Genomic DNA, 27318 nt, shown 5'->3' with positions numbered 1-27318 from the left:
CTACTCTCTTTCATCTCTTCAACTGCTGGCATCTGCTGTGGGCTTTTAAGACTTGGGAGCTGCTTTTCTGTCTTTAAGAGCATGTTTCTCCATTTCTCCATTTGGGCAAATATAATAATCTGCCTTTAAAAAAAATAAATTCCAAAATATTTCATTCTTTGGGAGGGGGAGGCTTCCCACAGCACCTTTGGGACAACCATGTCCTGGATAGTTGAGAATCTCCATCGGCCAACTACATTGGTCAACCAGTACTAACCACAATAATAACAGGACCACATCGGTGCACTACGCCTTAAGGTAACCTCTCTTTGTTTTTTTTTTTCAAAACTTTGCTTTGCAAGGTTGGGGAGGCTGGGCAGCTGAGCAACACCAAGTTTTCATTTCCAAGATTGTGCAATAAGCAACTGTGGCCAAAGCAACAACCTCCCTCCGCCTCCCGAGAAGCGGCCATAAACAAAGCCACGTGTCCTCCCTCCCCTCCCCGGGCGCAGGGCGGAGTTTGCGCGCTTCTTCCGGCAACAAAGAGCCACCAGCTGGCCCGGATAAATACAGACGCGGCTGGAGCCCGGGCAGAGAAGCGGTCTGGGGTTTTGAATCGTCGTCAGGGGGTGGAGGGAAAGTGGCGTCCTAAAAAAACACGAAACCGTCCAGCTCAGGTGGCATCTCCGGGTTTCCTTTTGGCCACCGAGCATCTTTAGAGCTTCTGCTTTGGAGGCAGCCCAAGGCGCGCGGTCTCTCTCTCTTGCGCCTTGTATTATTATTATTCTTTTGTTTGTTTCATTTTTTTTTTCTCTCCCGACGGGCGTCCCTCTCTTTCGGTTGCCTGCAATGCCTTTTCTGGGGCAGGACTGGCGATCACCGGGCCAGAACTGGGTGAAAACGGGGGATGGCTGGACCAGGTTCCTGGACGGGAAGGAGCACGGCGGCTGCGACAACGAGAAGAACAGGTGAGATGCGTTGGGGGTTGGAGAGGTGGCGAAAGGTAGGTCCCAAAGGCTTTAAGGCAGCCTCGGGAGTAGGAGCCGTGGGGACACTCGGGGCAGGAGCAATTGAGCAAGGGGGAGAAGCGGATCTTGGCTCGGAGGCGTATTTCACATATATATGTGTGCGCCTTTGCAAAAAAAAAGAAAAGAAAAAGCAACCGTACCACCAGGAACAATGCAGGATGCTTTGTCCCGAGCGCACGTCTGTTTGCGCCAGGCTGCAATGCCTTTTTTTTTTTTTGTTCCTGGCTTGCGGCGTCATCGCGGGCAGGAGATCTTGCAAGCTGAATTTAGCGAATAAACCAGCAGGGGAAGGGCGAACCAACCAGCCCTGCGGCGCCCCGCACAAAACGTGTTGGCTTCATATCCTACGCAGTTGATAACATTTTACGTTTGGCTTCAAGATGCCAGTCCCAACTGGCCTCCCCTTAACCTCTGGTATAGATAGGGCTGTCCAGATCTTTGGGGACTATAATAACACCCCGGGGGTTTCTTTTATGGATTGGGAATTGTGAGAACTGTTAACTTCTGTTAACTTATCAGCAGCTGGTTCAGGAGAGGATGACCTAAAAGGTTTAAGATGACGTTACCTTCTAGCAGTAGAATCTCCAGGTTCAATGATTCTGTACTGTTCCTAAGCTTTAACTCAGTTTGTCTTGCTGCTTTGCTTATGTAGCCTCTGAGAATATATCAACATTTGGAGAAGGAGAGCAGTAATGAAGTAAAAGGAAATAATGGGACCGTCAGAATATCTGAAGCTTAGGAATTCCCCTAAAACTCTTTCGTAGACTGGAAAACATAAAAATCATGCATTTTTTTTCTAAACTTTCATGGACTTCAGTCATGGGTAATGAATTCCAGTGTTTCTCTATATTTTCTAAGCCTTAGATGCCCTTGATCATATGGCTGTTTAATTAGCCATGCCACTAACTTTTTTTAAATTGGAAAAGGTCCATTCACGAAAGTCATGGTGCCCACAGTATGCTGTCAATTATCAGATCATGCCTATCAGGCAAAAGAAGTTAGATGTGTCCTCCCTGCTGTCACCTCCTGTCCCCTCCCATTGCTCTTATGACACCTGCCTAAAATTTAGTGGGTCCATGTAAATCTGATTCCACCCCCCCAGTTGATGGTAGGAAGTCTTAAGACCCAATACCAGCAAGAAAAACATGGACTGAGCCATCTCTATTGCATGACAGTGCTATCACAAGGGATATGAGTTTGGTGTTCTACTCATAAGTTCCTAGGAAACTAGCGTGCTGTAAAGACATGTGCAATGTTCTCTTTGTTGTTATAAGTGAACTCCACCTTAATAACATGACTCTCTCCCTCGTGGAAGGGCAGCCTGCCAGCATGCTTGGGAGGTGTCATCTTCAGCTACAACTCCCATAATCGGCTGAAGGTAGTGGAAATTGTAGTCCAAGTCTCCCTAAAAGGGATCAGATAGTTGGAGAAGTTTGTACAGAGTGTGTTGGGTAGTTCAGCTCAGGAAACATGCATGTTGTTTAACTGGTGAGGGTCTCCCAAAGATTGGAGTTTCCAAAAAATAATTGGGCTGGAAAATGAGGAATTGTCAGCATGTGGTTTAAAGACTAGGCACTGGTTGCTTCCATTGGTAAGAGAGTTGAAAGATATAATGGGCAACAGAAATAATCTGGGAGGAAGAAGAGCCACAACATAAAAGTGCTTTTTCAAAATGCAATTGGACTTTGTTTTTCCTTGAAGATGTTTCGCATCTAATCCAAGAAGCTTCTTCAGTTAACTTCAGTTCACTTCTCCAGAACTGAAGAAGCTTTTTGGATAAGATCCAAAATGTCTTCAAAGGAAAACAAAATCCAGTTGCCTTTTGCAAAAGCACCTTTGGGGACAACCCTCATCTGGATAACTGAGAATCTCCATAGACAAGAGCCCCAACCAAAACAACAGTCAGATAAAAGAAATTTTAGTCTGGGCCAGAAATGTAAGTTGAGAAAACACCTCAGAGATGACTGTCCCTAGTTCTCTTGAAGTTAAAGGGAGAGGGGAGGAAGTTGGAGGCCTGCAAGGTTCTGCTATGGTAAACTTTATAATAAAAGTAGCATTAGCAGGCATAACTCTGGTGTCCTGCTCTGGTCTGTCTTAAAGGGCTGACAGAAAATCAGCAGAACTACAGAGCTCATTCTCCGTATCTAGGTCTCATCTAGCTGTGGATGATGCTGGTTGTAGGCTGATAAATCCTGGGTAGTTGTAGGCTAGGGAAGAGCAGTTTGTAGAGCAGGGTTTTTTTTTTCCAACTTTGACCACTTTAAGACGTGAAGACTTCAACTCCCAGAAATCCCCAACCAGCATGACTGGCTAGGGAATTCTGGGAATTGAAGTCCACACATCGTAAAGTGGCTGAAGTTGAGAAACATTGCTATAGCATGTGAATAGTAATAACAATATACCTATAACCTGGCTTGTAGTCCAGTTTGGGCAAAGTATTTTGGATTTAAATAGATGTTGGACCAAATCCTCACTTAGCTTTTCACTAAATCTTTCTGAGCATGGTACAGTTTGTTTCAGAGTTAGCAGGCATACAATTGAACTGCCAAAGACTTAACTTACATCTTCGAAACAAAGTTCATTAAATGACTTCTTTACACAATAAATAAGTTGTCTGCAGAAGACAGAAACCAGGCTGCAGATTGATACTTTATTGTGGTCAGTTTTTCAGGGCTTCATTTATGCATCTCCTGTTCTTATTTTCCAGGAAAATGCCAGTTTGAATAAACTCCCGGTTAGTTTTGTATCATAATCAGCGGGTGGCTATTGTGGTGAAATAACCATCTCTCTCTCTATATATAAAAAGAGACAGAAAGTCCCCAATAGTTGAATTTTTGCTTAGTTGTGTTATCTGTTTAGTTACAAGCAATTGATCCTGACAGTTAAGTGGTTTCACGGCTCCCTTATTGAAAAGTTGAACTAAACAAAATGGCCTGAATCTATTTTTAAACTCTTGAGAGCTCTGTTGCTTTAATATGTTTAGTTAACAAAAGTCTCTCTGGGTATTATGGCAGGTCATTCTGGTTTGTTTTGCTTGGCATGTGACCCAGCATTGGCCAGTTAAACAGTAATCTCTGTTTGCAAATTAAACACTCCTCTGCATAAAGACAATAACATTATTAAGCACTGACCAATCTTAGCTCCAGGATTCTTTGTGTCCTGCTGTGACTGTTGCATTTTGCATGTGCCTCGGTCCAATAAAATGAAAACCAGAAGAAAACAAAGCTTTCATAGAGGTCTAGTTACTTTCTTCAGAGTTTGTCCTGTTTGTTTTGCTTTCATGCAGAGCTCTTCAGAACAAAATGAAAAATGAGACGGGGTGACTAGGTTACCTAGTGGAATCGAAAACGTTCTTTTGAGGGACCATTAGCCCCAGACATTTTTGGCTGGGATGATAATTTTTATAAACGTTGCATTGTTTTTCCACCACCACTTCAGAGGAAGCAGAATGTTTTCAAACTGAAGCAGCAAAATTAATTGCAACTTTTTTGAGGTTAGGGCTTGTGGCTAAATATAACAGTCCTTGAGAACGTAGATTGGTAGTAGGTAGTTCATATAAAAGTTCTCATCCTTTTAAATCAACATTTGGTCAATGGATAATATGCATTATCGTTGGTCCATCCATGTGAAATAGATTCTTAGAAGGTCAAATTCTGAGATTTCTAGTTTGCACTTTTAATAGGGCCTTCTGTTTGCTGCTTCTGCTGGTTACACCAGTATTGCAAAAAAAATAATAATGAATAACTGATCTGATCTCACGGAAAGGACTTTTGTGTGATTAACCCAGCTAGTGTTGGTTTATATGAGCGATCCTAGCGTGGAATACTGTAGGAAATTATCTTGTATATTCAAGCTGAGTCAGAGACTTTTCCAGCAGGCACACTAACTTGGTTGATTTTTAATCCAAGCATATGTCAAGGCAGCCTATTTTCCTTTCTTCCTAATCTGAATAAGCTCCGGAGGATCGACAGAATTCTGAGGATTTTCAACAGCTGGTGTAAAACATCTGTCTGTAACAGTTCCAGCTCAAGATTTTGGAGCAAGATGCCCTGAGTAAGGGTCCCCCCCACCCCCATTTTGAACACACTTATCACTGTCAAACAAGGCTATGCACGGGAATTGGGATGCTGCTTGTCTGCAAAAATCCAGCCAATTACAACATGGAAAGTTATGGAAAATACCATCCAGTTGTAGTGCAGTTGTTGGTAGGCTGGAGATAAGAAGTAGCTTTATTGTTCCTATCAGAATAACAGAGTTGGAAGATACCTTGGAGGTCATCTAGTCCAGGGGTCTCCAACCTTGGCAACTTTAAGACTTGTGGACTTCAACTCCCAGAATTCCTCTGGCTGAGGAATTCTAGGAGTTGAAGTCCACAAGTCTTAAAGTTGCCAAGGTTGGAAATCCCTGATCTAATCCAACCTCCTGTTCAAGCAGGAGACTGTGTATAATCCCAGAGAAGTGGCTGTCCGGTCTCTTCTTAAAAGCCTCCATCGATGGAGTACCGAGAACTTTTGAAGGCAAGCTGTTCCACTATTTACTTGTTCTCAACAAATAGGAAATTTGTCCTTAGTTTTAGGTTGCTTCTGTCCTTGATAAGTTTCCATCTATTGCTCTTTGTCTTGCCTTCAGGTGCTTTGGAAAATAGATTAAACCTCCCCTCCTCTCTGTGGCAGCCTTCAAATATTGGAATACTGCCTTCATGCCCCACCCCGAGTCCTTCTTTTCACTAGATTAGACATATCCAATTTCTGCAACCGTTTTTCATACCTTTTAGCCTCCTAATCATCTTTGTCGCTCTTTTCTGCACTCTTTCCAGAGTCTCAACTTCTTTTTTATAACATGGTGTCCAAAACTGGATGTAGTATTTTAGGTGTGGACTTTCATTTCATTCAGAAAATAGGCAGTGAGAGTACAATAGATGAACAGGAAGATTGGAGTCCCTGTGTGAATGTATTCATTAACACCTTCCCAGTGATGATGGCTTCTGACTTCATCTAGGGTTTCTGAAATTCATCAGCGCTAGTGACATTTCAAAATGGTCTTTTGAAGATGTTCCAGAGCTCATCACATGATGTTGAGCAATACAGTACTGTTGATTCCCCTGAGCAGGTGTTATGTCAATGTCCTGGTAACATGGCCCAGTAAACAAAGATACAGTTTCAGCTGAAAATAAGAAGTAAGCAGGGGTGGGATTCAGATTTTTTAAGAACCAGTTCTGTGGGCATGGCTTAGTTGGTGAGCATGGCTTGGTGGTCATGTGACTGGGTGGACATGGCTTGGTGGCCATGTTATTGGCTGGGTGTGGCCAACTCAATATCACTTACAACGAGGCACGCATCTCCTCGCCGGGCCTCTCATGACTGTGGGGATGCTGCAACAGTCGTAAGTGTGAAAAAGGGTAATAAGTCACTTTTTTCAGTGCCATTGTAACTTTGAATGGTCACTCCACACAAGCAAAGTACCAGCAAAGGAGGGAAAAAAACTCCAGAGAAGTTCCTGAGAGAGGAAGTCTAGTCCTGCTGAAAATGTAACAAGGGTTAACGGAGAGACAGTTTCTGTAAGCAACACCAGAATGTTTCCTTCCTGCCTTCCTTACAGGATTAGGCCAGTAATTTTAACAACTGGTTCTCCAAACTGCTTAGAATGTTTAACAACCAGTTCTAGCGAATAGATGCGAACTGGTAGAATCCCACCCCTGGAAGTAAGATGGTTTCTGTGGGGAGGTGTGATGCCTCAGATAACATCTAGTGTTTCTTAACCTTGGGAACTTTTAAGATGTGTGGATTTCAACTTCCAGAATCCCCCAGCCAGCATGGGTAACTGGGGAATTCTGGGAGTTGAAGTCCACATATCTTAAAAGTTCCCAAGGTTGAGAAACACTGATTTAGACAGTGTTGTTCTTCCTGGATTCAAGTTACAGCTGCTCCGGTTCATGATTTTTCACTGCTGCATCATTGGTTACTATCAGGTATTATATGGGCAAGTAAATTTGTGTAGATACATCAGAATATTCCTGGATATTCTACATTTTCAAAGCACTTGTTGATGTCCTTCTTGAAAATCATGCATTTTTAGACTGGCTGTATACAAAATGCCAATAGAAAATTTACTCCCACCTCTACATCAATAGCAATCACTTTATTAATAATTGCAATAATTTGCTTAACAATTGTGATAAAAAGGTTGTAAAATGAGGTGCAACTCAACAATTTCTTTGCTTGGCAATGGACATTTTGGGCTCAATTGTGGTTGTAACTCATTTCTTATGAAAACCTGGATGTTGTAACCGATAAATTAAAACAGATTTAGGGTTAGGTGTAGAGAACAAAAGTTAAGAAGCCTCCCATCTCTAAAATCTGGGAAACTGACACCTCATTTCAAACAGATTTGTTTGCTGAAATTAGAAGCTAAAGCACCACATTTCATATTTACCTTTTGCAATTTGAAGGCATTTTTGTCAGTAAGCAAAGAGCAAATGAGAAAAGCTCATGTTGTCGGACTGTATGCCTGTGCAGTACATTCAATTTTGAATTTATATTGTTATTTCAATATACAGAAACTGTGAACAAGAATCTTTCCTGGGTTTTCTACGAAATCTCTCTTTTTCTTGCATTCTCTTCTCCTTTCTTTTCATGAAGCAACGGCCTAAAGACTTTCGGGGAATTTGAGAAGAATGATGTCCAATTCCCATCTGTTAAATATACACATGAGTCATGTGTTCTACACAGTGGAAGAACATCAAATGACTAAGTTTGTACCATGCAAATCCAACCACTTCTTATTCTTGGTTGAAGCTTTAGACAACCAAGAATGAGATTGAATACAAATCCATAAATTGTCCAGAAGGTTCAACAACAGAGTTGCCTCTGAATGACCGTGAATAGGATGTTGTTACCAATGTACGCAGGAACATGATATGTTTTGTGTAGCACAAGCGATGGGTGAGCGATTTGTTTTCCTTTAGGGAAGCACTTAAAAAAACGATAACAGCTTTGTAACTAGAGAGATCAAACAGGTTGCAATGTAAATAAGAACATTTGCTACCAAGGGCTAAACAATTATAAATAGAATTTTAGCAAAGTTAGCCTGACATAAAATATAGTTTTATTTCATTTAGCCTGAAATATTGTAAAACTCATTCTGGGACTGATAGGTGTGCACACTCCTGCATTTTGTGATGATGATTTAAATCCCAGAGGTGTGATGATCCAGGGCATGGCACAAAGGCAACGCAGTCAAATAAGCAATAAGAGTCCCTTTATTATCTCCAACTTTGCTCCCAATGTCTAGGTTAACTTCGGCTGGAGAAAAACTCCCAGGAACAGCCTTTAAGTGGAGAAAATTCAGTCAGAAAACGAAGTATATACAAACTGTAACTAAAAATCCAAACAAACCACACTGCAGTAATTAACTTGACAGAGCAGGAGAAGGAATTTCAGACTTGAAAGCACAGCAAAACTCACACAGTTGGGAAAATGCCAGGAACGCAGATAAGCCATAATGATACATCTTGCTGCACACAGCGTCCTTTTTTATACACTATGTTCCCAGCTGCAGCTAATGAAGGGAATCAGGGCTCTTTCCTCCCCCATAAGCCATGCAATCCATGTTGCTCCCTTCTCCGTTCCTCCCTGCGTGCCCTAGAATGAAGAGGGGGTGGGCCTGGATCTTCCTCTGAACTCCCTCTCCCTTGTTCTACCTCTCCTCTGCTCTGCCCAGCCGGACTTTGTCCTTCCCCAGTTTCTTCCACAGCCAATGAAGCCAGACTCCTACAGAGTGTGCTTGGCCTCCCCCTCTGAGTCAGATTCTGACAAGGGCATGACAGAGGTTACACATAATCCTTGATTTACAACTGTTTGTTTAATGACCATTTGAAGTTACAGTGGCACTGAAAAAAGTGTGACTTATGACCATTTTTCACATTTATGATGGTTGCAGCATCCTCATGGTCACATGATTCAAATTCAGAAGCTTGACAGCTGGAATGTATTTATAATGGTTGCAGTGTCCCGAGATCATGTGATAATCTTCTGTGACCTTCTGACAAGCAAATTCAATGAGGAAGCCAGATTCACCTACAAGCCATGTTAAGCAAGTTATCTTAAGCAAGTGCAGTAATTCGCTTAAGAACTATGGCAGGAAAGATAATAAAATGGGTCAAAAGTCAACAGCTGTCTTGCTTAGTAATGGGAATTTTGGGCTCAGTTGTGGTTGTAAATTGAGGATTACCTGTAATTCAGTTTGTATTCCCATGATTTGCATGAACTGGATAGATCCTCTATCTTTGCCTCTGTACTTCTCAGTAGAAAGGCAGTTGAAAGTAGAAGTCTAAGTCAAATGTAACTTCCTGGATCTTCATTCTTCCTGGATGTGTAAGACAGCTTTAGTTTCACATTGCTTTCCCCAGTCATCCTCTTTGCAATCTCCAGCTCGCATTGAGAGTATTTTTAGACCTTGGAAGAAGTCTGAATTGCACTTAGTAAATATATGAGACATGAGTGTGACCGTGCCTGAAGGTATCAGTGATATATCTTAGATGTGACACAAGCAGGAAGTTGTGACATCAAATGAGCAAGAAGTGGTTAATTGGAGGGGGAAGATTATTACCCAAAGGTCATGGGTCTTGTGGTGCAACTGGTATTTAATGACTGTTATGATTGTGAAAGCTTTGCTTTTGGTTTTTTGGGGAGGGTTGAGAAAATGGCAGCTGTATCTTGTATCAAGAAGCATCCTTCTGAAGATGAGACATTTTGTCCTGCCCCTGGTGGAGACTGACTCTGAGGGAGAGGAGGAACAGCTGACAGGGAGTGGAAGTGTGGCTCTGGAGGTTGTGGAGGAGGTTGTGGAAGGGCAGAGGCCGGCTGGGCAGTCAGAGGAGGACCCAGGCCCATCCCCTCTCCATCCTAGGGCACGCAGGGAGGAGAGGATAAGGGAGAGACGTGGTCTACTCAGGAGGAGAGGGCTTTGATCCTCTTCATGGGCTGCAGCTGTGACAACTGAATTAAGAGTACGGACCTGCGTATGGGCAAATGCTGGACACAAAGCATGGAAATATCTCTAGTTTATGATTCCTCTCTGAATTTGGCGTCCTTCTCAGTGTGTGTTATCTGTGGACGTCCTCCAGCCCTTATCTTGCTTGGTTTGTGTTGCTTTTTCCCTTCTTCTTGTAACTGTGTGGGAGTTTTTTGACTTCAGTCAAGAATATTCGGAGCTTGGAAGCAAAGTGAAGGCATAAAAGTGGCTTCACCTGTTTTCTGTGACTGTGTTTGTTTTGTACCCCACCCTGGGTCATCACACATTTTCTGGAACTGCTATATGGTTCAACTTATTTATAATTAACTTTAAAAAAAACCTCTATAGATAATTCTTTTAACACTGTTCCTTCCTGATTGCACTGGGCCTTGAAATAATGGACTATCAAAGTCAGAATGGTGTTAATGCAAAAACCAGGGATCAGAGTACATGGACTTTGTATTTCTACCTACCTGCAAAACAAATGGTTGAATCTCTTATAAGTTTGAATATATTGCATGGGCTGCCCTTGGTCTGGTTGTCATGATGGCACTGTGATATTGAGACAAAAGATGACTTTCTGACAAGCAAAGTCAATGAGGAAGCCAGATTCACTTACAAACCATGTTAAGCAACTCTGGGGTCCTCTATAAGGATTCTCCTCTCTCCCCACCCAATAGGCCAACAGGTTAGTTGGGTATCTCCCATACTTTTAATCACTGCTGTGGTGAAGTTAGAAGAAGGGTGTAACTAGACAAGATTATAGGGCTTACATGAACTTTCAATTCTGCCAATTGCTAGCTCTGTTCACACAATACATTTAACTAGGTCAGTTAAAGAGCTGGGGTCTACATTTATAGTTTGAACCAAGGTTAGTTTCCAAAGTGTTATTGTGTTGTATGTTAAACCGAGCCCATCTGAGTTAATTTTTGGTTCAGTATGGTGAACAGATGCAGAACTGGGTTACTTCAGGAGACCAGTCATTGTTCATGGAACCACCAAATCAGTGTTATCTATTCTGGGTGATACTGGCTCATCTGTCATACCAGATGATAGCACTTACCATAACATGGCTGACCCTGAAAAAAAAGCAAATCAGGATTAGTATTTGCAAAGGAGACCTGTAGGAAATTCCAGGATTCGATGAGAAATTGGAAAAAAAAACCACCCCAGAAATAACAATCGTGCACTGTTAGCAAACCAATGACTGTTCATGGACACATCTATGAAGTGATGGAACCAAGCTTGTTTTGGGGTAATCTTTATAATGTTCAGAGGGGACTACTTAAGGTTTCAAAAATTTGAGCTTTCCTAAGAGCGCTAAGGATGCTGAAGATGGTTGCTTCTATTTGCAAAGCATATGCTATTACTGAGCCATTACTCCTGTACCTCTTCCAGATATTTGGGTGATAGAAGCCAGAAGAAGATGCTTCTCTATCAATGGGCATAGTGAAGTTCCCCTTAGTATAGAACAGTCAATATATACTCATTTATTTATTGAAAATCAGATCTTTTTTGTAGCATTTTCTTTTCTTTTTTTATTAGTTTACAATATAAAATACAAAAATACAAAAGCAAATAGTAGGAAAAATAAGGGGAGAAGTGTCGAAAAGAAGGGGAAAAAAAAAAGAAAACAAGGCATTAACTTCTGACTCCCTTTTGGTGCAGTACAATAAGACAGCAACATCAAACCTCAACTTTTTACTTTTACATAAGAGTATAAATTAGCCATTTCTATAACAACAAATCTAATCGGTAAAACCCAAAATCAACGTTTCATTTATTTCCACCTCAAGCACAAAGTTCAGAAGCGGTTTCTAAGTAAAAACAAGAGTAATTGTGGTTTTTGTTGATCAAAGGAGTCGATTTAGCCATCTCTGATTTTTGTGTGTGTGTGTGTCATTCTCAATGTGTGCAGGGTCCATGTGCCCAACCTCCATACCTTTAAAGGATTTATTGTCTAAAAATAAAAGTAAGGAGAAGAAAGCAAGAGGCAGAAAACTTTGGGAAGAGAGAATGTGGCAGATCCTGTTAGGGTATGTGCAAAGGTTGATTGTAGAAGATTAAGAGAGCAAGCCACGTTGAAAAGAAGGGCTTCAAGGAAAGAGAAGGGAAGAGGAAGAGTTGCAACACATAATTGTTGAGGAAGAAACTTCTTTGCTTAAGGGAAAGATGATAGAACTGATAAAAGTCATGTTAAGAAAAACCCGAAAGAGCAGAGATCATAAACAAGAAGGAATCATGCAAGCAAATCCTTCTTAATCATTTGTGCATGATAAACTGGGGCTATAAAGATAAAACCGAACTGTAAAATGCATTTCAGATAAATGTAGCATATAAATATATAAACAAATAAATCTTAGAACCAATCTTTATTTGGCTTTTTCCAGAAGTACTGTAATACAAGCCCTGTTACCTTCAGCCTACACACACACAGAGGGTATCAGAATGATGAAGAATATTACAAACCACTGGCGTGTAATAAAGGAATTGAATTTTTTTTTTTAAAAAAAAATGGCCTTATTTCAGTAAGATCTTGTGTGCCTTCGAGTCAGTCTTAACTCCTGGAGATTGCCTGGACAGACAACATTTCTTGATAACATTTTCAATTGTAGTTGGCAGTAGCATTCTTTTTAGGAGTGAGAGAAAATGAATGACCCAAACTCACATATGTTGGCTTCATAGCTAAGGTGCGATTACAACTCTCTATCTTGCTGTTTCTAATCTGGTGCCTTAAACTGGGGGTGGGGGCTACACCAAACTGGGGGCTAAGAACAATGAATATAGAGACAGTCCAGACCTGAAGTTTGATCTGGAACAGAAAAGCAATTGGTGGGAGAAAGAAGGGATCCCAACCACCTTGGACATAACATTTTAGAGGAAAGAAGCCATCATTGATGAAAGTTTGTAGTTATGGGGTGTCCATTTGAAGAGCAAGGCAATTCTGCATGGCTGCCATCTTCCACCCACCACTGTTTTCTGACTCCATTCGTGATTATTAATGATTCCCGACTAACCTTCCTGTGGGTAATCAACTATTTTTAGGAAATGCGATCCCTCTGGTCTTTTAGAAGAGGCTGCCATCCAATGCAGTTTTGGGACATATGTCAACTTAACTGTTTATCTTTCTACTCCAACTCCTTTTTAGGAAGGGGTGGAGGAGTCTTAATGAAGACAAATGTATAAGAGTTTCAAGCTCTTTTCCCCTTGTATCTACCCCTCTTGTATCATTTCCAGTTACTGCTGGAAAGAGGAATTCAACAAGGAGAACATCTTCCACAACCTGAACTGCGATGTGGCTGCGAAAAAACGAAAGAAGGACCAGCTGAACAATAAGACCAGGATTCAGTGTAAGACAGGACCTGTATAGTAGAAATGCATTAGACTATCAAATTAACAGGAGATGACTTCAGTTGGAGGGAGAACTAAGAAAAGAACATATTTCTCACACCATGAAATGTTTTTTGCAACTCTTCCAGAAGTTTCTGGAGAGATTTTGCACTCGGATTTTGACCTTAACCAGAGAACTTGGATTCATTGCAATGGGAAGATGGATGACTTGGATTTTAAACTTTGCTCTGTGTGCAATGCCTTTGCATTGACCTTATTGTCATTTGTATTTGGCAGAGAAGAGATTTCCCCTTTCTTTCCCACCAGTGAACTGATCTCAACTTTTTACAATCCTGAATGTTTGAAATGGAGTTTTTAATACACAGTTGTTTCTTAAAAACAGGGGTATCCATAGCTGTGGGGGAGAGGGTATTTGTAAAAATCCAGATGGGCTGAAGGGCTACCATTATTTCTGAGTACAAAGTATTAATGTTCGTATGAGTTTAAATAGAATGTATTTTCGTTTGAACAGATTTTCACCAAGAAAAATGGATTTATGTGCACAAGGGAAGCACCAAAGAAGTGAGTAATCATCATTATTTTAAACAAATAATAATTTTGCTTGAAAATTTCCCATCTTCTGTCATTGTTTCCATTAAATGCAGTTAATAACATGGACTACATTATTTTGACAATATTGTAATATGGGTATATTTTACTAAAAGTGCTGATTTTTGATTGGCTGCACTTTGCATTTCGTAAAATGATCCAGTATAATGTTGTAGATCAGGAGCGTCTAACTTTGTCAACTTTAAGGCTTGCAGAGTTCAACTCCCAGAATTCTCTCGCCAGCATGGCTGACAGATCTTAAACGTTTGCCAAGGTTGGACATCACTGTTTTAGACCAATATTTCCCATCCTCAGCAACTTTAAGATGTGAGGACTTCAACTCCCAGAATTCTCCTACTGCCTAGGGAATTCTGGGAGTTAAAGACCCACATCTTAAAGTGGTTGAGTATTCAGAAACATTGCTTCAGATCGCACTCATTCAAATTAGAACTGAGAAAGAGCAGACCTACTTCATCTAAGGGGGAAGAATAAACCTTTGGTGATCTTAAAAGCTCCCAGATCATGATTGGTCAAAATTATATTTCCCTTCAAGTGCTGAGGCGGGAAACATGTATCATAAGTATAGCAAACACATTTTAAAAACGATCTCCCATGAGCCCAAGAAGATGGAAAATCTTGATCTTGTCCATTTGCTTAATTTGGACTCATCCACTTCACCTCATGATCCCTTGTATTTGACTATGTAATATAAAATAAAATGAAAGCATCGTGACATTTCTGCAGTGTGATAGTTCTAAGCCCTTGAAAAGAAAGGATGCACCTATGCTGGTTGGTGATCAGCACATCCAGGCCAAGAAATCTCCAGTTAAAGGTAGATTCTTCCCCTCTGATTGCTGCATTGGAAAACCCCTTTTAGTGCTCGTTTTAATGAAAGTGGAGATCCTGATGACCTCTCAGCCTTGAAATCAAGTATACTCAGTTGTTCTACAGATCTAATTCGAGACCGTCAACCCTTTCAGTCCTAATCAGAATAGAAAGAAATCTTGCATGTATTTCATTCTCTATTTTAGCGCCATGGCTATTGCACCCTGGGAGAAGCTTTCAATAGACTGGATTTCTCTAACGCTATTCTGGATTCCAGAAGGTTCAACTATGTTGTACGGGTGAGTGACGAGGGTTGGTTTCCTTAATTGAGGCAGTTCATTCAGATATGGTTGTTTTTGTCCCCAAAAGGTCTACAGGTTATTAGAGTAAAATAAAATGATATAAATGAAAGTATCAATAAACTCTAGCCTTTTATATGAGATAGTCATAATACGTGTATGCAGATCTGATACAAGTGCTACCCTTCTCCCTGTCTGCCTCAGTCTTTATCCTGTCTGTCTGTCCATCCACCTGTCCATCCATCCATCCATCCATCCATCCATCCAGCTATCTATCTATCTATCTATCCATCCATCCATCCATCTACCCACCCACCTACCGTCTATCCATCCATCCATCCATCCATCCATCCATCCATCCATCCAATCATCTAATTACCATATAATGTATGATCTGGGATGTTTGTTTGGAACAACTACTTGACTTGTCAGATAGATGTCCTTGGGTGAGATCAGACCGCTTGCTTTAGCGGGTCAGTTACAGATTTTATGGCTGCATTCACACAGTGTATTTAGTTTGCTTGGTCGCTCAGTTTGTGGTTCAGTACTATATTTTTTCTGGATCTAAAACATTGTTTCATTCAGTCAATAGGTTAAACCTGTTGGGTGAAGGTAGATATGAAAGAGGGGCAAATAGTAACCCTGAAGGAATTATTTGCAGGAGTGAAGACTTGATGCAAGCATTGTGGAATACAAATGACTGTCTTCAGTAATCAGTGTTAAAACCCAAGAGAATTAGTGGGAGACTTTATTATTTTTTAAAAGAAAAAAATATCCAGCCCAACCTCCTGGATTGGTTGGGATTATAACTTCCACCCTGGATGGGAATTCTTGGGGGAGGGCGTTCTCAATAAATTTGGACGGCAAACTTGGAGGCTTGGTGAAAGTTAATTTAAATTTCTTTTATAGAAAGAAATTTCAAAAGCCACTAGTAACTTCTGTTTAAGATTGAAGGCTCAAGAGAATCTGGTTTAGTTATATGGTTTATCGAACCATAGCAGTATATATTATCATTTGCTGCCAACAACTTTGTTCCAGAATAGTTCCTGGTGCTAAATCCCACCAGCACCTGTTAGCCCCCTTTGGCTTGAATCTCAATTTTAGTTTTGGCCTCTTCTTGTTATGCTCTCCAATGTTTGCCATGTTTCCATTCCCCCACCCCAACCCCCCCAATTGAATGTTGTAGGAAAGCCAGCTGGCAGGTCAAAGCTGTTTACATATAACTGTCATCTGCTTAGTCATTGTTGTCGACTGCTTTAGCTTTTCACTTCTAGGAGAAAGTTGTGGCTGGTAGATTGCCAGAACCAGTCGAATTAAGTGCTTCACTGCAGACAAACAAAGAGATGATATACAGCCTTTTGGTCATAGTTCGGGAGCCAGTTATATGTTGTTAGATCAGGAACTCCAAACAAAGACTCGGTTGCTTTTCATTTATCAGTCAAAAACAATTCAGGGTTGTTGTGGCAATGACTTCTCTCTGAATTGTACACCGTCCAACTAAATAAAATATCTCCTAGCATGTAGATTATAAACTGGTTGAAAGAACAGGTAAACTGGCACCTTTGTCTCAGAATGGGTCTGTAATTGTTCTAAGCCAGGATTTGTTTTCAATGATGGATTATTATTGGATTCATAGTGAGGTCCACTCAACCTATTGCTAGAAACCCTGGCTGACAGTCTGCAATAAATCCATAAAACCTCCAAAATTTAATTTACTAACTCTTCAAGCCAGAAGTACAAAATGTATGTCTCTGTGCAAAAATTCTTCTTGAATTTTAAATAAACCTGAGTTAATTGCTCATTGCACAAGAACAACCAAGGTCAGAAAATGTGGTTGTCCTTTATTGAAGTCATTTCCTGGAGAACTGGCAGGTTTCACTGTGGCACATCATACTGAATTTTAAATTTTCAGACAGATCAATTAGAAGAGCCACATATTTAAAAAAAACCTATTTACTACTTTTGTTTTTAAGTAGAATTGGTAGGAAGAAAAAAGGAAGGGCATAAATATTAATGATGATTGCCCACAACCTGCTTTTAAAATTTAATGGCAGCTTTTGAAATCACAATTGTTCACTGCAACTATTCATGTGAGGAAGGACCACCTGGTACAAGTTTTGTCAAATTTGACTATACTGTAGGAGAAGGAGTGGCAGAACTTGGAGGTCGAGTCAAATGTGCAATCAGCCTAGCATCTCTATGTAGCCACAAACGGATTAAGTCCAACCTGTCTTTAATTCCGTTGATCCTTATTTGTCAGTTGAGTAGATTCTCATGCATAAGCATGTTTAGTAATAAATCACTTTAACTGGAACTTCATGTGTGGTCCTGAGATTTCGTGCCTGACACTTGCCTCGTTTCAAAAGCACCTCATGCTGTAATTAATACATCTTGAAACAAGCAGTTCCAACTTGCTTCATGCAGCCAGGATGGAATGGCAGGGCTTTGTTCCATTTTCAATATGCTAATTTGTGATAGATCATTTTTTTTGGAATGATACATGACAGGGTGACCTCAGGGATGTCTGAAAGAGTGGAGGAGAGACTGCTGTAGGTATCTAGCTTTTAAGCTCGATTTGGCCACCCCCCAAAAAACATAACTAGAAAGCAAACTCACAAAATGGTTATCCATGCAGGGAGGTCATATAGGGTACAGATTCTGCAGATTACATCCTTGCATAAAATCTCATGATTTTATTATAAAATCATATGCCATGATTTTAAGATGTCATGATGCAAGAATACAGTGGCATCATTTACTTGGGGAAACCATCACAGTTTGGCATCAACTGCAAATGAGAATGCAGTTACATAATTCATCATTTGGGGATGATGTCTCACAGGGGTGGGATTCAACAACCGGTTCTGTGGGCGTGGTTAGGTGGACGTGGCCATGTGACTAGGTAGGCATTTCTTCTTCTTCTTCTTCTTCTTCTTCTTCTTCTTCTTCTTCTTCTTCTCCTCCTCCTCCTCCTCCTCCTCCTCCTCCTCCTCCTTCTTTATGGCAGCACCCCCCCCTCATTTTTGGGGCCTTCTGGGCCTCAAGGAAGCCTCCTGAGGAGGGGTGTTTTTGCTCCCAGAAGGCTTCCTTGGGGCCCAGGAAGGAAAAAATTGGAGCCTGGGGGGACATGCAACACCTCCCTATGCTCCATTTTGGGGCCTTCTGGGCCTCAGAGAAGCCTCCTGGGGGGGCGGGTTGCTCCCAGGAAGTTTCCCTGGGGCCCAAGAAGGCAAAAAAACGGAGGAGGTGGGCAATGCTGTGCTCCCCTCCATTTTTTGCCTTCCTGGGCCTCAGGGAAGCCTCCTGGGCTAAGCAGTAAGTAAGTGAGCGGAATCTGGGCACAGCTGATCATAGGAACAGTTGATCATCGGGAGGGAAACAAAGAAAAGAAACTGGGTGGGGAAGAACACAGTCAGCGATGTTGGGCATGCGCAATGTTGCACATGCATGATAAGAACTGACTGGGCAGGGAGGGGAGGGGAGAGGCCAGCCAGGGGCACAATTTGCTGGTTCTCCGAACTGCGCACAATCATAACAACCAGTTCTATAGAAGTGGTCCAAACTGGTAGAATCCCACCCCTGATGTCACAAAGTGTGCACTCCAGGGTCATGATGATGTTATAACATGGCTTCTCCCGAACTCGGGAACAGGATATTTTCTTGACTTCTGGAGAATGAGTGTTTGTGAAATGACTCTTTCTGCCTGAAATGGCTCAAAATAACTTACAGAGCATTTAAAAAAAATAACAAGAGAGTTGCCATTCTAAATAAAATAAAAATTGGATTAAAAAATTGAGTGACAGAAAGAAATAGAGGATCATTTTAAAAAAAACCTAAACTCGAAAGACATTTAGTTAAAGCCAAATTTCTCACCATTAGCATTTCAAAATTTATAAATTGCAGGATTAAAGAACCAAACCTGTCTTTTCTGTTTTCTGAAGCCTTAGAAATTGAGCTGTACTATAGTTCCAAATTCAAAATTTTCTAATTTAGATGGGCAGAAGATTTAGGAATGTGGGAAAAAGAATAAGTTCCACCAAACCAGCATAGCTTAAATTAAAATAGGCTGGTTCAAATAAATTAATCAGATTAGCCAAGTACCATGAACGTAAATCAATTCACCCCACAAAATATTATGTCAATTCCTAAGCTGGTTTTACTTTAGAGTATTTTAACTTTGTATGAAATGATTTTATTAGATCAGTGGCAAGAAGAATATCAAAGGGAGAAATGAACTATTATTTGTCACCCAAAACCCCACCTGAGCTCTTGTAATGTCCCTGGCAGGACTTGGCCAAGGTCTCAAATACCAAGTTGTTGCCACTTTGTTGATACCTGCTGAAAATCAGAGTAGGATTTAAGGTGCCCTTTAAAATGGAATTAGCATGTTCAGCAAGATAACTAGTAATCTGTGTGATTATGTTAGCTAACAAAGAATTTAGCATGTCTTAAAATGAAGGTATGTTCAAGTAAGGTTAGTAGTCCTTCAAATATTCAATACTGTACAGCAATGTTCCTCAACTTGGGTAACCAGAAGATGTGTGGATTTCAACTCCCAGAATTTCCCAGCCCGTTTTTGCTGGCTAGGGAATTCTGGAAGTTGAAGTTTACACATCTTCTGGGAATATTGCTAAACATCTTGAGGAACATTGCTAAACAGAAATAAGAAGCTCTTTTATACTCCTTTGGAGTACTGAAAATGACATCTTGAAGTTGACTTTCCAGATAGCTTGTGGGGCGGGGTGGTAGTGGTTTCCAGGGGAACACAATGCAGAAATGCTTTGTCTCTGCCTTCTGAGATGCTTTTTTTTCAATTTCCCTGCTATGCTTGTAGTTCCTGGTGGTGTCAACTCCAATTCAGCTTTGCTTACCTTTTAAGATGTCTTCTAAGTGTTACCATCAATTCTGAACAGGGTATATGTTCCATGTTGTAGTCTTTAGATAACAAGTGCAGAAAAAATGTAGGCCCTACAGTTGCTGGGGTAGATCATAGATCAGGGGTCTTCAAACTTGACAGCTTTAAGACTCGTGGACTTCAGCTCCCCGAATTCCTCCTCCAGTCATGTTAGCTCGGGAATTCTGAGAGTTGAAGTCCACAAGTCTTAAACTTGCCAACTTTGAAGACCTTTGTCATAGATGATGATGATGATGATGATGACGATGACAACAATGTTCTGGAGTTAGTGCAAAATGGGTAGCTTAAAACCACCATATCCAAGACGGAGACATACGGCAGCTATTTTGTCCTTTAACATGTATGTTCTGCCTTCACCCAAAATGGGGCTTTCCTCCACCTTTTTTGAAGCATGGCACCCAACATATTCTTGAGTCATGCGTGCTCTTGTCTTAGACCATGCCCGGTTTAGATATAAATGAGTAGAAATGCATATGAGAAAGCATTCTTGGTCAGGGACTGTGATTTTCTGTGGGGCTTTGAAAGCACAGAGTTTGTGAGTGCGAGCATTTGATTTTATTTTTGTCAAGTCCCTGGTGATTCATAAAGATTACGTTGATTAGTCGGCATTGGTTGGATTAGCCAATTAGCTGTGACTGTTTTCCCAGCTCCCCGGGTTTATATTATCAGTCATGTGCCCATGGAAGGTATTAATAGAATGCCCCATATGTCTTCCATTGTCATTCAGAATTGGGCAGAATGATAAACAGAAGTTGACCTGCCATTAATACCACTTTGCTGCTATGTTGAAAGTACAACTGAAAAGCATATGCACATTTTCTGTAACAAGAAGGGGAGGACTTTTGGGTCTCTTTCACTGCCATCATGTAGTTTCTTGTATATTTCCGAAGAGATTAAATGTCAGCCATCTGTCTATCTTTGTCCCCTGTTTTAATGACTCAGCTTGATAAGTAAACCTACCAGAAGAAGCCAATAGACTGTAATTATTTTAAATCTTGCATCTGCCTTTCCCCATAATTCTGTCTGGTTCCAATCCTTTTTTTTTTTTTTTTTGTTAAGTCAAGCAGCAAATAACTAAAACAGTTTCACTGGGTCACATGAGAAACAAAACCCAGATTAGAAGTGCTCAAGAGGTTGAATGTCTTATTTTTCTTCACAGTTGTTGGAGCTGATTGCAAAGTCTCAGCTGACATCACTGAGTGGAATCGCGCAGAAAAACTTTATGAATATATTGGAGAAAGTTGTGCAAAAAGGTATGGATGTGTGTGTGTGTGTGTGTGTGTGTGTGTGAAAAGGCAGAATATTGATTGTCCAAGAAACAGGCTGATCTCTAGTACATTAATTTAGCAAACAATCTGGCTAGGTTTACATCTTTGATTTTGGACCAGTTCCTGCTGAGAGGTGCAACTAAATCCTACCAAATGCAATATACAGTAATAGCAATTTGTCCCAATATGATGTCCTTCAATCTCCTTACAGCCTCCATTATATATAGCCAGAATAACTAGTAGTAATCCAACATATTAGATATGGAAGACACCAGTTAGAGAAGGATGAAAAATGACACGGATGAGTAGAATCGCTTTGCCTTGTTCTTCCCAACCCCGTGTGAATGTCATAGCAGCCTGTCTTTAGCAGGAAGTGATACCGTTATATATGTGTCTCACGCTTCAGAGTGGTGACAGGTTTTGAGATAGGAGGAGGTAATGAAGATTTGGCTTATCATCCAAGGCAGAAAGGCCCCAAATAATAATAAAAAATAGCTTTGTTTAAGGTCTTGTGAAGATCAGCAGCACTGGTCAACTTAAAGGAAACATTGGCTGGCTCATGGTGTTCCCTACATTTCTAATTATTGTTAAGTCTGTGGGATAATTGCAAGGCAATTTCAAATTGTTGTGTAAGGACTGAAGGCTTTGTAGGATGGAAATGCTGAAACATTCCTTTGTACCGTCCTGGAAGCGAAGGAAAGGCGAAGCAAAACGGATCCTTCTCTGTGGTCCTCTAGAAGAAAGTAGCTTCTCTTTAGTTTGTTGGCTTCTTTCTTCTTCGCCTGTATCTGACTGTTGCTTTTCTCTCATTTCCCCCATCAAGTTCTGGAAGATCAACAGAATATCAGACTGATAAAAGAACTGCTGCAGACTCTGTACATGTCACTTTGCACCTTGGTCCAGAGTGTTGGCAAGTCTGTTCTAGTTGGCAACATAAACATGTGGGTCTACCGAATGGAGATGATTCTTCATTGGCAGCAGCAGCTGAACAATATCCAGATCACCAAGGTGAGCAAAGGACCGGACTTTTTAACCAGCTGATCAAAGAGCTGCTACCCTATTTCCCTGCAAATATGACCACCCCGAAAGTAAGTCCTAGCTTAATTTTTACACGTGTGCCCAATATAAGCCCTACCCCCCAAAATAAGCCCTAATTAAGACCCCACCCACTCCAGAGTGCACTGGTAAAAATTAAGCTACGGTGGGGATGGCGGATGGTGGAACTGCCCTACTACTTACCTTTGGACAGTTGTAGCCATGCCTCTCACAACCCGACACCTGCCTTGTCAGCCCATTTCTTCTGCAGCCGTCAAGGCTGGCAAGGCTTTCCTGAAGGCTTCTGCAGCTGATAACAAAGCTCTGGATTGATCCAGAGCTCTGCTATTAGCTGCAGAGGCCTTAGGAAAGCCTTGCTGGCCGCAGAAGAAGTTCCTGAAGGCCTTTGACAGCGAAAAGAAGGCCAGGGGTGACGTGTGCAAATGAGGTTAGCCAGTGGATGACATCCCCCTGTTGTGGTTAGCCGGCAGCAGGTGTGGACAGCTAAGGAGAGTGAGGACTCAGATGAAGGGCCAGGACCATTAGGGAGTGGACTGCTGCCTTCAGAGATTGTGGGGGCTGGCAGCAGCGATGAGGAGGTTCCTGAGGAGCCTGTTCCAAGTGTGCATGTGCGCAGGGCTGATCGGAGGAAGGAGCAGCTGAAGCAGCATGGGCGACTCGGGAGTAAGGCTGCAAGGTAATGGCCCCTCCTTCAAGAAGATAAAAGCCAGCTGTGAATCAGACATTCTTTGTCTTCATGGACATTGCAATATCTTAGTTGGTATTTGAAGACTCTTATGTTGTGAAATATGTCTTATCTGTGATTCTTGGCAGTCTCACACAGTTTTGGAGAGGTTTGTGCTTAGTTTGCAGCAGCCTTTTAACTGGGGATTTGTAAGACTCATTAAAAGGTTTCTGTTCCCTTTGGTTATTGTTTGTTTCATTGGAAAAGGGTTTGGGTCAGAACACCTCCCGCAAATAAGACCTGATGCTTTTTTGGTGGCAAAAAAAATATAAGACAGGGTCTTATTTTGGGAGGACGGACGGACGGTATTGGGTTATTTTCTAAAGCTGTAAGAGGTTCAACAACAACAAGATTAATAAGCAGAGTTAAATCTACCTACAAACGTGCTGACAAAATCCATTAGCAGGTGAATCAGGGCCCAGCTAGGTGCCAGTGATTGTAGGAATAATGATCATTGATTCATTGATTCATCACTCAATGATCAGCATTCATTCAAAGTTACTATGGCACTGAAAGAATGGTACTTACAGGTAGTCATTGAAGTTACAGCTGCTTTAAGTGCTACTGTGATCATGTGATCAAAATTCAGGCTCTTAGAATCCCACCCACATTTATGACTCTAGTGTGTGCTTTAATTCCCCCTTCCTGCCTATCTTCCCCCCATCTCTTTCCTTTCGGCTGCACTCTGCCACTGACCCATTCCCAAGTGGCAGCACAAGGGTGAGTCCTCATCTAATGATCTCACTTCCTCATCTAACAACTGCAACCAAGACTACTAGAACTGTTGTTGCTAAGCAGTGAGGTCATGTGATGTTTCACCTAATGACCACTTCACTTAGCAATGGAAATTCCAGGCCCGGTTAGGGTTGTGAAGTGAGCTAATACTTGTACCTGGCCTTGGTTAATGGAGAATGCTCAGAGTTATTTCTTGAATGGGCACCATTTAGGAAGTCTAAGGCTATAGGCTAGGTGGGAAATTGAAAAAAAAACACACAAAATATTATGGAAAGAACCCAAGATGGCAAACCTTTTCAATACCACCTCAAGAATCTGCTCATGAAATCTTGAGGTTGTCAGCTCCAACTTGAAGACAACTTTAATACAACAGGTGAACGTTCTTACAAGTTGCATAGAAACCTTGGTATCTTTCAATGTGGTCACCCATTCTCTTTTCTCTCTTTTATTTCTCCAGCCTGATTTCAAAGGGTTGACTTTCACAGACCTGCCCTTGTGTTTACAACTAGATATCATGCAACGGCTGTCAGATGGGCGAGACATTGTGAGTCTTGGGCAAGTGACTCCAAGTCTTCAGGTGCTCAGTGAAGACCGACTCCTCTGGAAAAAACTCTGCCATTACCACTTCACAGACCGACAGGTAAACGGCAGTGGAAAATGTTGTGGAAGCTCCAAAGAAATATAGAGAAAATGAATTGGAATAATCCTTAGTTCACCATCCATTCTTGATTAATCATGAAGCTTATTCAACCAAGGTGGCCCAACACACATGGACACTAACTTGCCTCTAAGGCTTCTCCCGAGGGCACATTGTTGTCCACTAAGTAATTATGGCATGCAGCTTATGCTTAAATGCTTTATTTCCTTCATGCCCTTCATAAAGGACTTTTTAAAAAAATTCCCCCACCATTTTTGGAGAAGGAACACCTTGTAGTTGCTTCCAGTTATTATTTCTTGTGTTAATTCTTGACCTCTCCTCATCCTGTCCCAACATTATTTTTAATTTTAAGACTTGCCACATCCACACTTACTGTTTCAAGGCAGCATGCATTCTCTCAGACTTGCTTCTTCATGGGTTCTCTTTTTGCAGGATGACCATACCGTTACCCATATCTCCGTGTACTTTTGCAAATCTATCATTTCTTTGGTGTCGTCTTTGTTTTAGATACGCAAGCGGCTAATACTGTCAGATAAAGGGCATTTGGATTGGAAGAAGATGTACTTCAAGCTTGTGAGATGTTATCCGCGGAAAGAGCAATATGGAGATACTTTGCAGCTTTGTAGACATTGTCATATCCTTTCATGGAAGGTAGGTGGTCATTTTGTGCTGAAATACACTGTAGAACTGGGTTTTTTGTTTTCTCTACATAATTCATTGATTTTAGCAATCTTGTGGATTTTCAGGCCATTTAAAAAATAACAGTTTTAAATTTCATATAATGATGAGTAGATTAATAAATGCCCTAATATGTGAAGACACTATGTTTCTTTTTTTATGTCAACACAAACTTTATTATAGAAACTTTTGTAGATTTTTTTCTTTCAACATTTTACCCTTTGTAAACTTTTTTAATATCTTTTTTTTCAAGTTTTATTGAACAAAAACAAAAAGAAACATTAAAAATATTGAACACAGTACAATCCTCCTAACCCACATCTTTGTCTTACATTGCTAAATCACATATAAAAATAGTACATGTTTACATTCTATATATAATACTATATACCATATAATACATTTAATCATTTCTTATAGTCTGTGATCATTTCTCTTTTCTAACCAACCATAAAACTTATCCCTTATTTTGTAATAATCTGATTCATCCTTATTTTGTAGTTCCTTTGTCAATTTGTCCATTTCTGCGCACATCCAAATTTTCCTAATTATTGCTAATTCATTTGGAGTTTCTTTACCCTTCCAGTGTTGTGCATAAACCAATCTCGCAGCTGTTATTATATGAATTATTAAATATATATAGTATCCTTATTTCCCCACATTGAGTCCTAACAGAAAAAAATTCCGGTCTAAGACTCCATGTTTCTTATCTCAACTATGCATATTCTAAATGTTCCATTAACAAATGAAACCAGGAGACTGTAAGTTCTAGTGCTGCCTTAGGCAGGAAAGCCGGTTGAGATGACTTTGGGCCAATCCCCAGGAGACTGTGAGTTCTAATCCCGCCGAAGGCATGAAAGCGGGCGGGGAACCTTATGCCAGTCGCTCACTCTCAGCCTAATCCATCTCCCAGAATTGTTATTGTGGGGAAAATAGGAGAAGGAAGGAGTATGTACATTCGCTGCCCTGAGTTGCTTATAAAGTAATAAAGGGTAAAAAAAATCAAATAAAAAGGATGTGAATTTAAACCCACTTTGCATATCTTCATATGATTGATGAATTAGTTATTGATGAGCATTTAGTATGCCATTTGTCCTTCTGGTGCTGATAGAACTACTGGATGCAAATTTTAAAGATTTTGATGTTCTTTTTTTTATAGGGCACTGATCATCCCTGTACGGCTAATAACCCAGAAAGCTGCTTGACTGCTCTTTCGCCACAAGACTTTATCAACTTGTTCAGATTCTGAATTCCCTAATAATTTCACTACCTATCGTATTGTTCTGATGGGACACTACACTGCTGAGCAGAATGGCTCAGTTTGTATCATAGCGTGTAAATAATACGGCCTGATTGTTTCTGAGTCAAAGACGACAAGAGACTTTTAGGAGGCAGAAGTAGCCATAATCTCATGGCCTTGGACTCTTGAGAGAATATAGCCTCCTAGTTGGACTTATGTAAAAAGGCAAGATTTTTGTAAATATTAAGCTTGGTAAGAATTGGTGTGCAAACTTTCGTTGACAGTTTAGGAAATGCAAAGAAGAGTCACCCTGCAAATATTTGGAAATGTCTTCTGGATTTTCAAAGCCAGAGGAATGATACACTGCAGTTAGGTTAAAGCTTGGAACTATTCCCAACTCTGCTTTTTTTATTTGTTTGCAGAAGATATTTATACCTAAAACTTTTTTAAAAAAAAGATTTACAAGGATATATCCCTTTATTCTTTAAAAAAAATGAACTGAATCCGGATAAAATTTCCCAGTTTCTACCTCTGAAACAGCTTTCCAAATAAACCAGTGTGTGGTATAAAGCTTCTGTACATCATCTAAAGAGATGTGTGGTTTTTTTTAAAAAAATCTGTTGATAGTAGCTTTCCTGGTGCTGCTTTTTGTAACACTTAAGTTTTAATTTATCTGGCTATCTTTTTATGGTATTTAAATGTAACCGAGTCCTGGGAAATTTGGAAATTTCCCGAGGTCATTCTTGGATACCATTGAAAGCTGACTATGTTGTAAGTACAGCTTAGGCAGCTGGATAAACTACTTGAGTAGACCTTTTATTAGAAACACGTTTTGGTTTTTCAACTTTGCATGCAGTGCAGATGTTTACTCATTATCTTAAGAAAAAAAAACCCCAACCATCTTTCTGCAATTTAAATGTGGAAGATTACCCCTCTCAATGAGGATTGCAGTATTTGGGCTG

At 40.7% G+C, this 27318-nt stretch overlaps 1 protein-coding gene across 1 annotated transcript; it reads left to right on the top strand.

Moving 5' to 3' along the window:
• Window positions 1–478: 478 nt before the first annotated feature.
• On the top strand, window positions 479–26940 carry FBXO32 (F-box protein 32). The gene is made up of 9 exons (XM_026703625.2): window positions 479–947; window positions 13257–13369; window positions 13882–13931; window positions 14990–15082; window positions 21157–21250; window positions 22089–22273; window positions 24238–24420; window positions 24946–25089; window positions 26276–26940. Exons 1-9 carry the CDS (start codon window positions 829–831, stop codon window positions 26363–26365), a joined length of 1071 nt encoding a protein of 356 aa, XP_026559410.1. The 5' UTR covers window positions 479–828; the 3' UTR covers window positions 26366–26940.
• Window positions 26941–27318: the final 378 nt, after the last annotated feature.

Source organism: Pseudonaja textilis, chromosome 3 (genome assembly GCF_049901715.1).
Source record: "Pseudonaja textilis isolate UNSWEBS1 chromosome 3, rPseTex1.2, whole genome shotgun sequence".
Classification (NCBI taxonomy): domain Eukaryota; kingdom Metazoa; phylum Chordata; class Lepidosauria; order Squamata; family Elapidae; genus Pseudonaja; species Pseudonaja textilis.
This window is presented reverse-complemented; position numbering and strand designations above follow the sequence as displayed.

Coding starts and splice junctions, on each gene's coding strand:
- FBXO32 (XM_026703625.2), top strand. CDS start 829: ATGCCTTTTCTGGGGCAGGACTGGCGATCACCGGGCCAGAACTGGGTG. Junction 21,251..22,088: donor GGAGAAAGTTGTGCAAAAAG/GTATGGATGTGT, acceptor TCCCCCATCAAG/TTCTGGAAGATCAACAGAAT. Junction 24,421..24,945: donor ACCACTTCACAGACCGACAG/GTAAACGGCAGT, acceptor TCTTTGTTTTAG/ATACGCAAGCGGCTAATACT.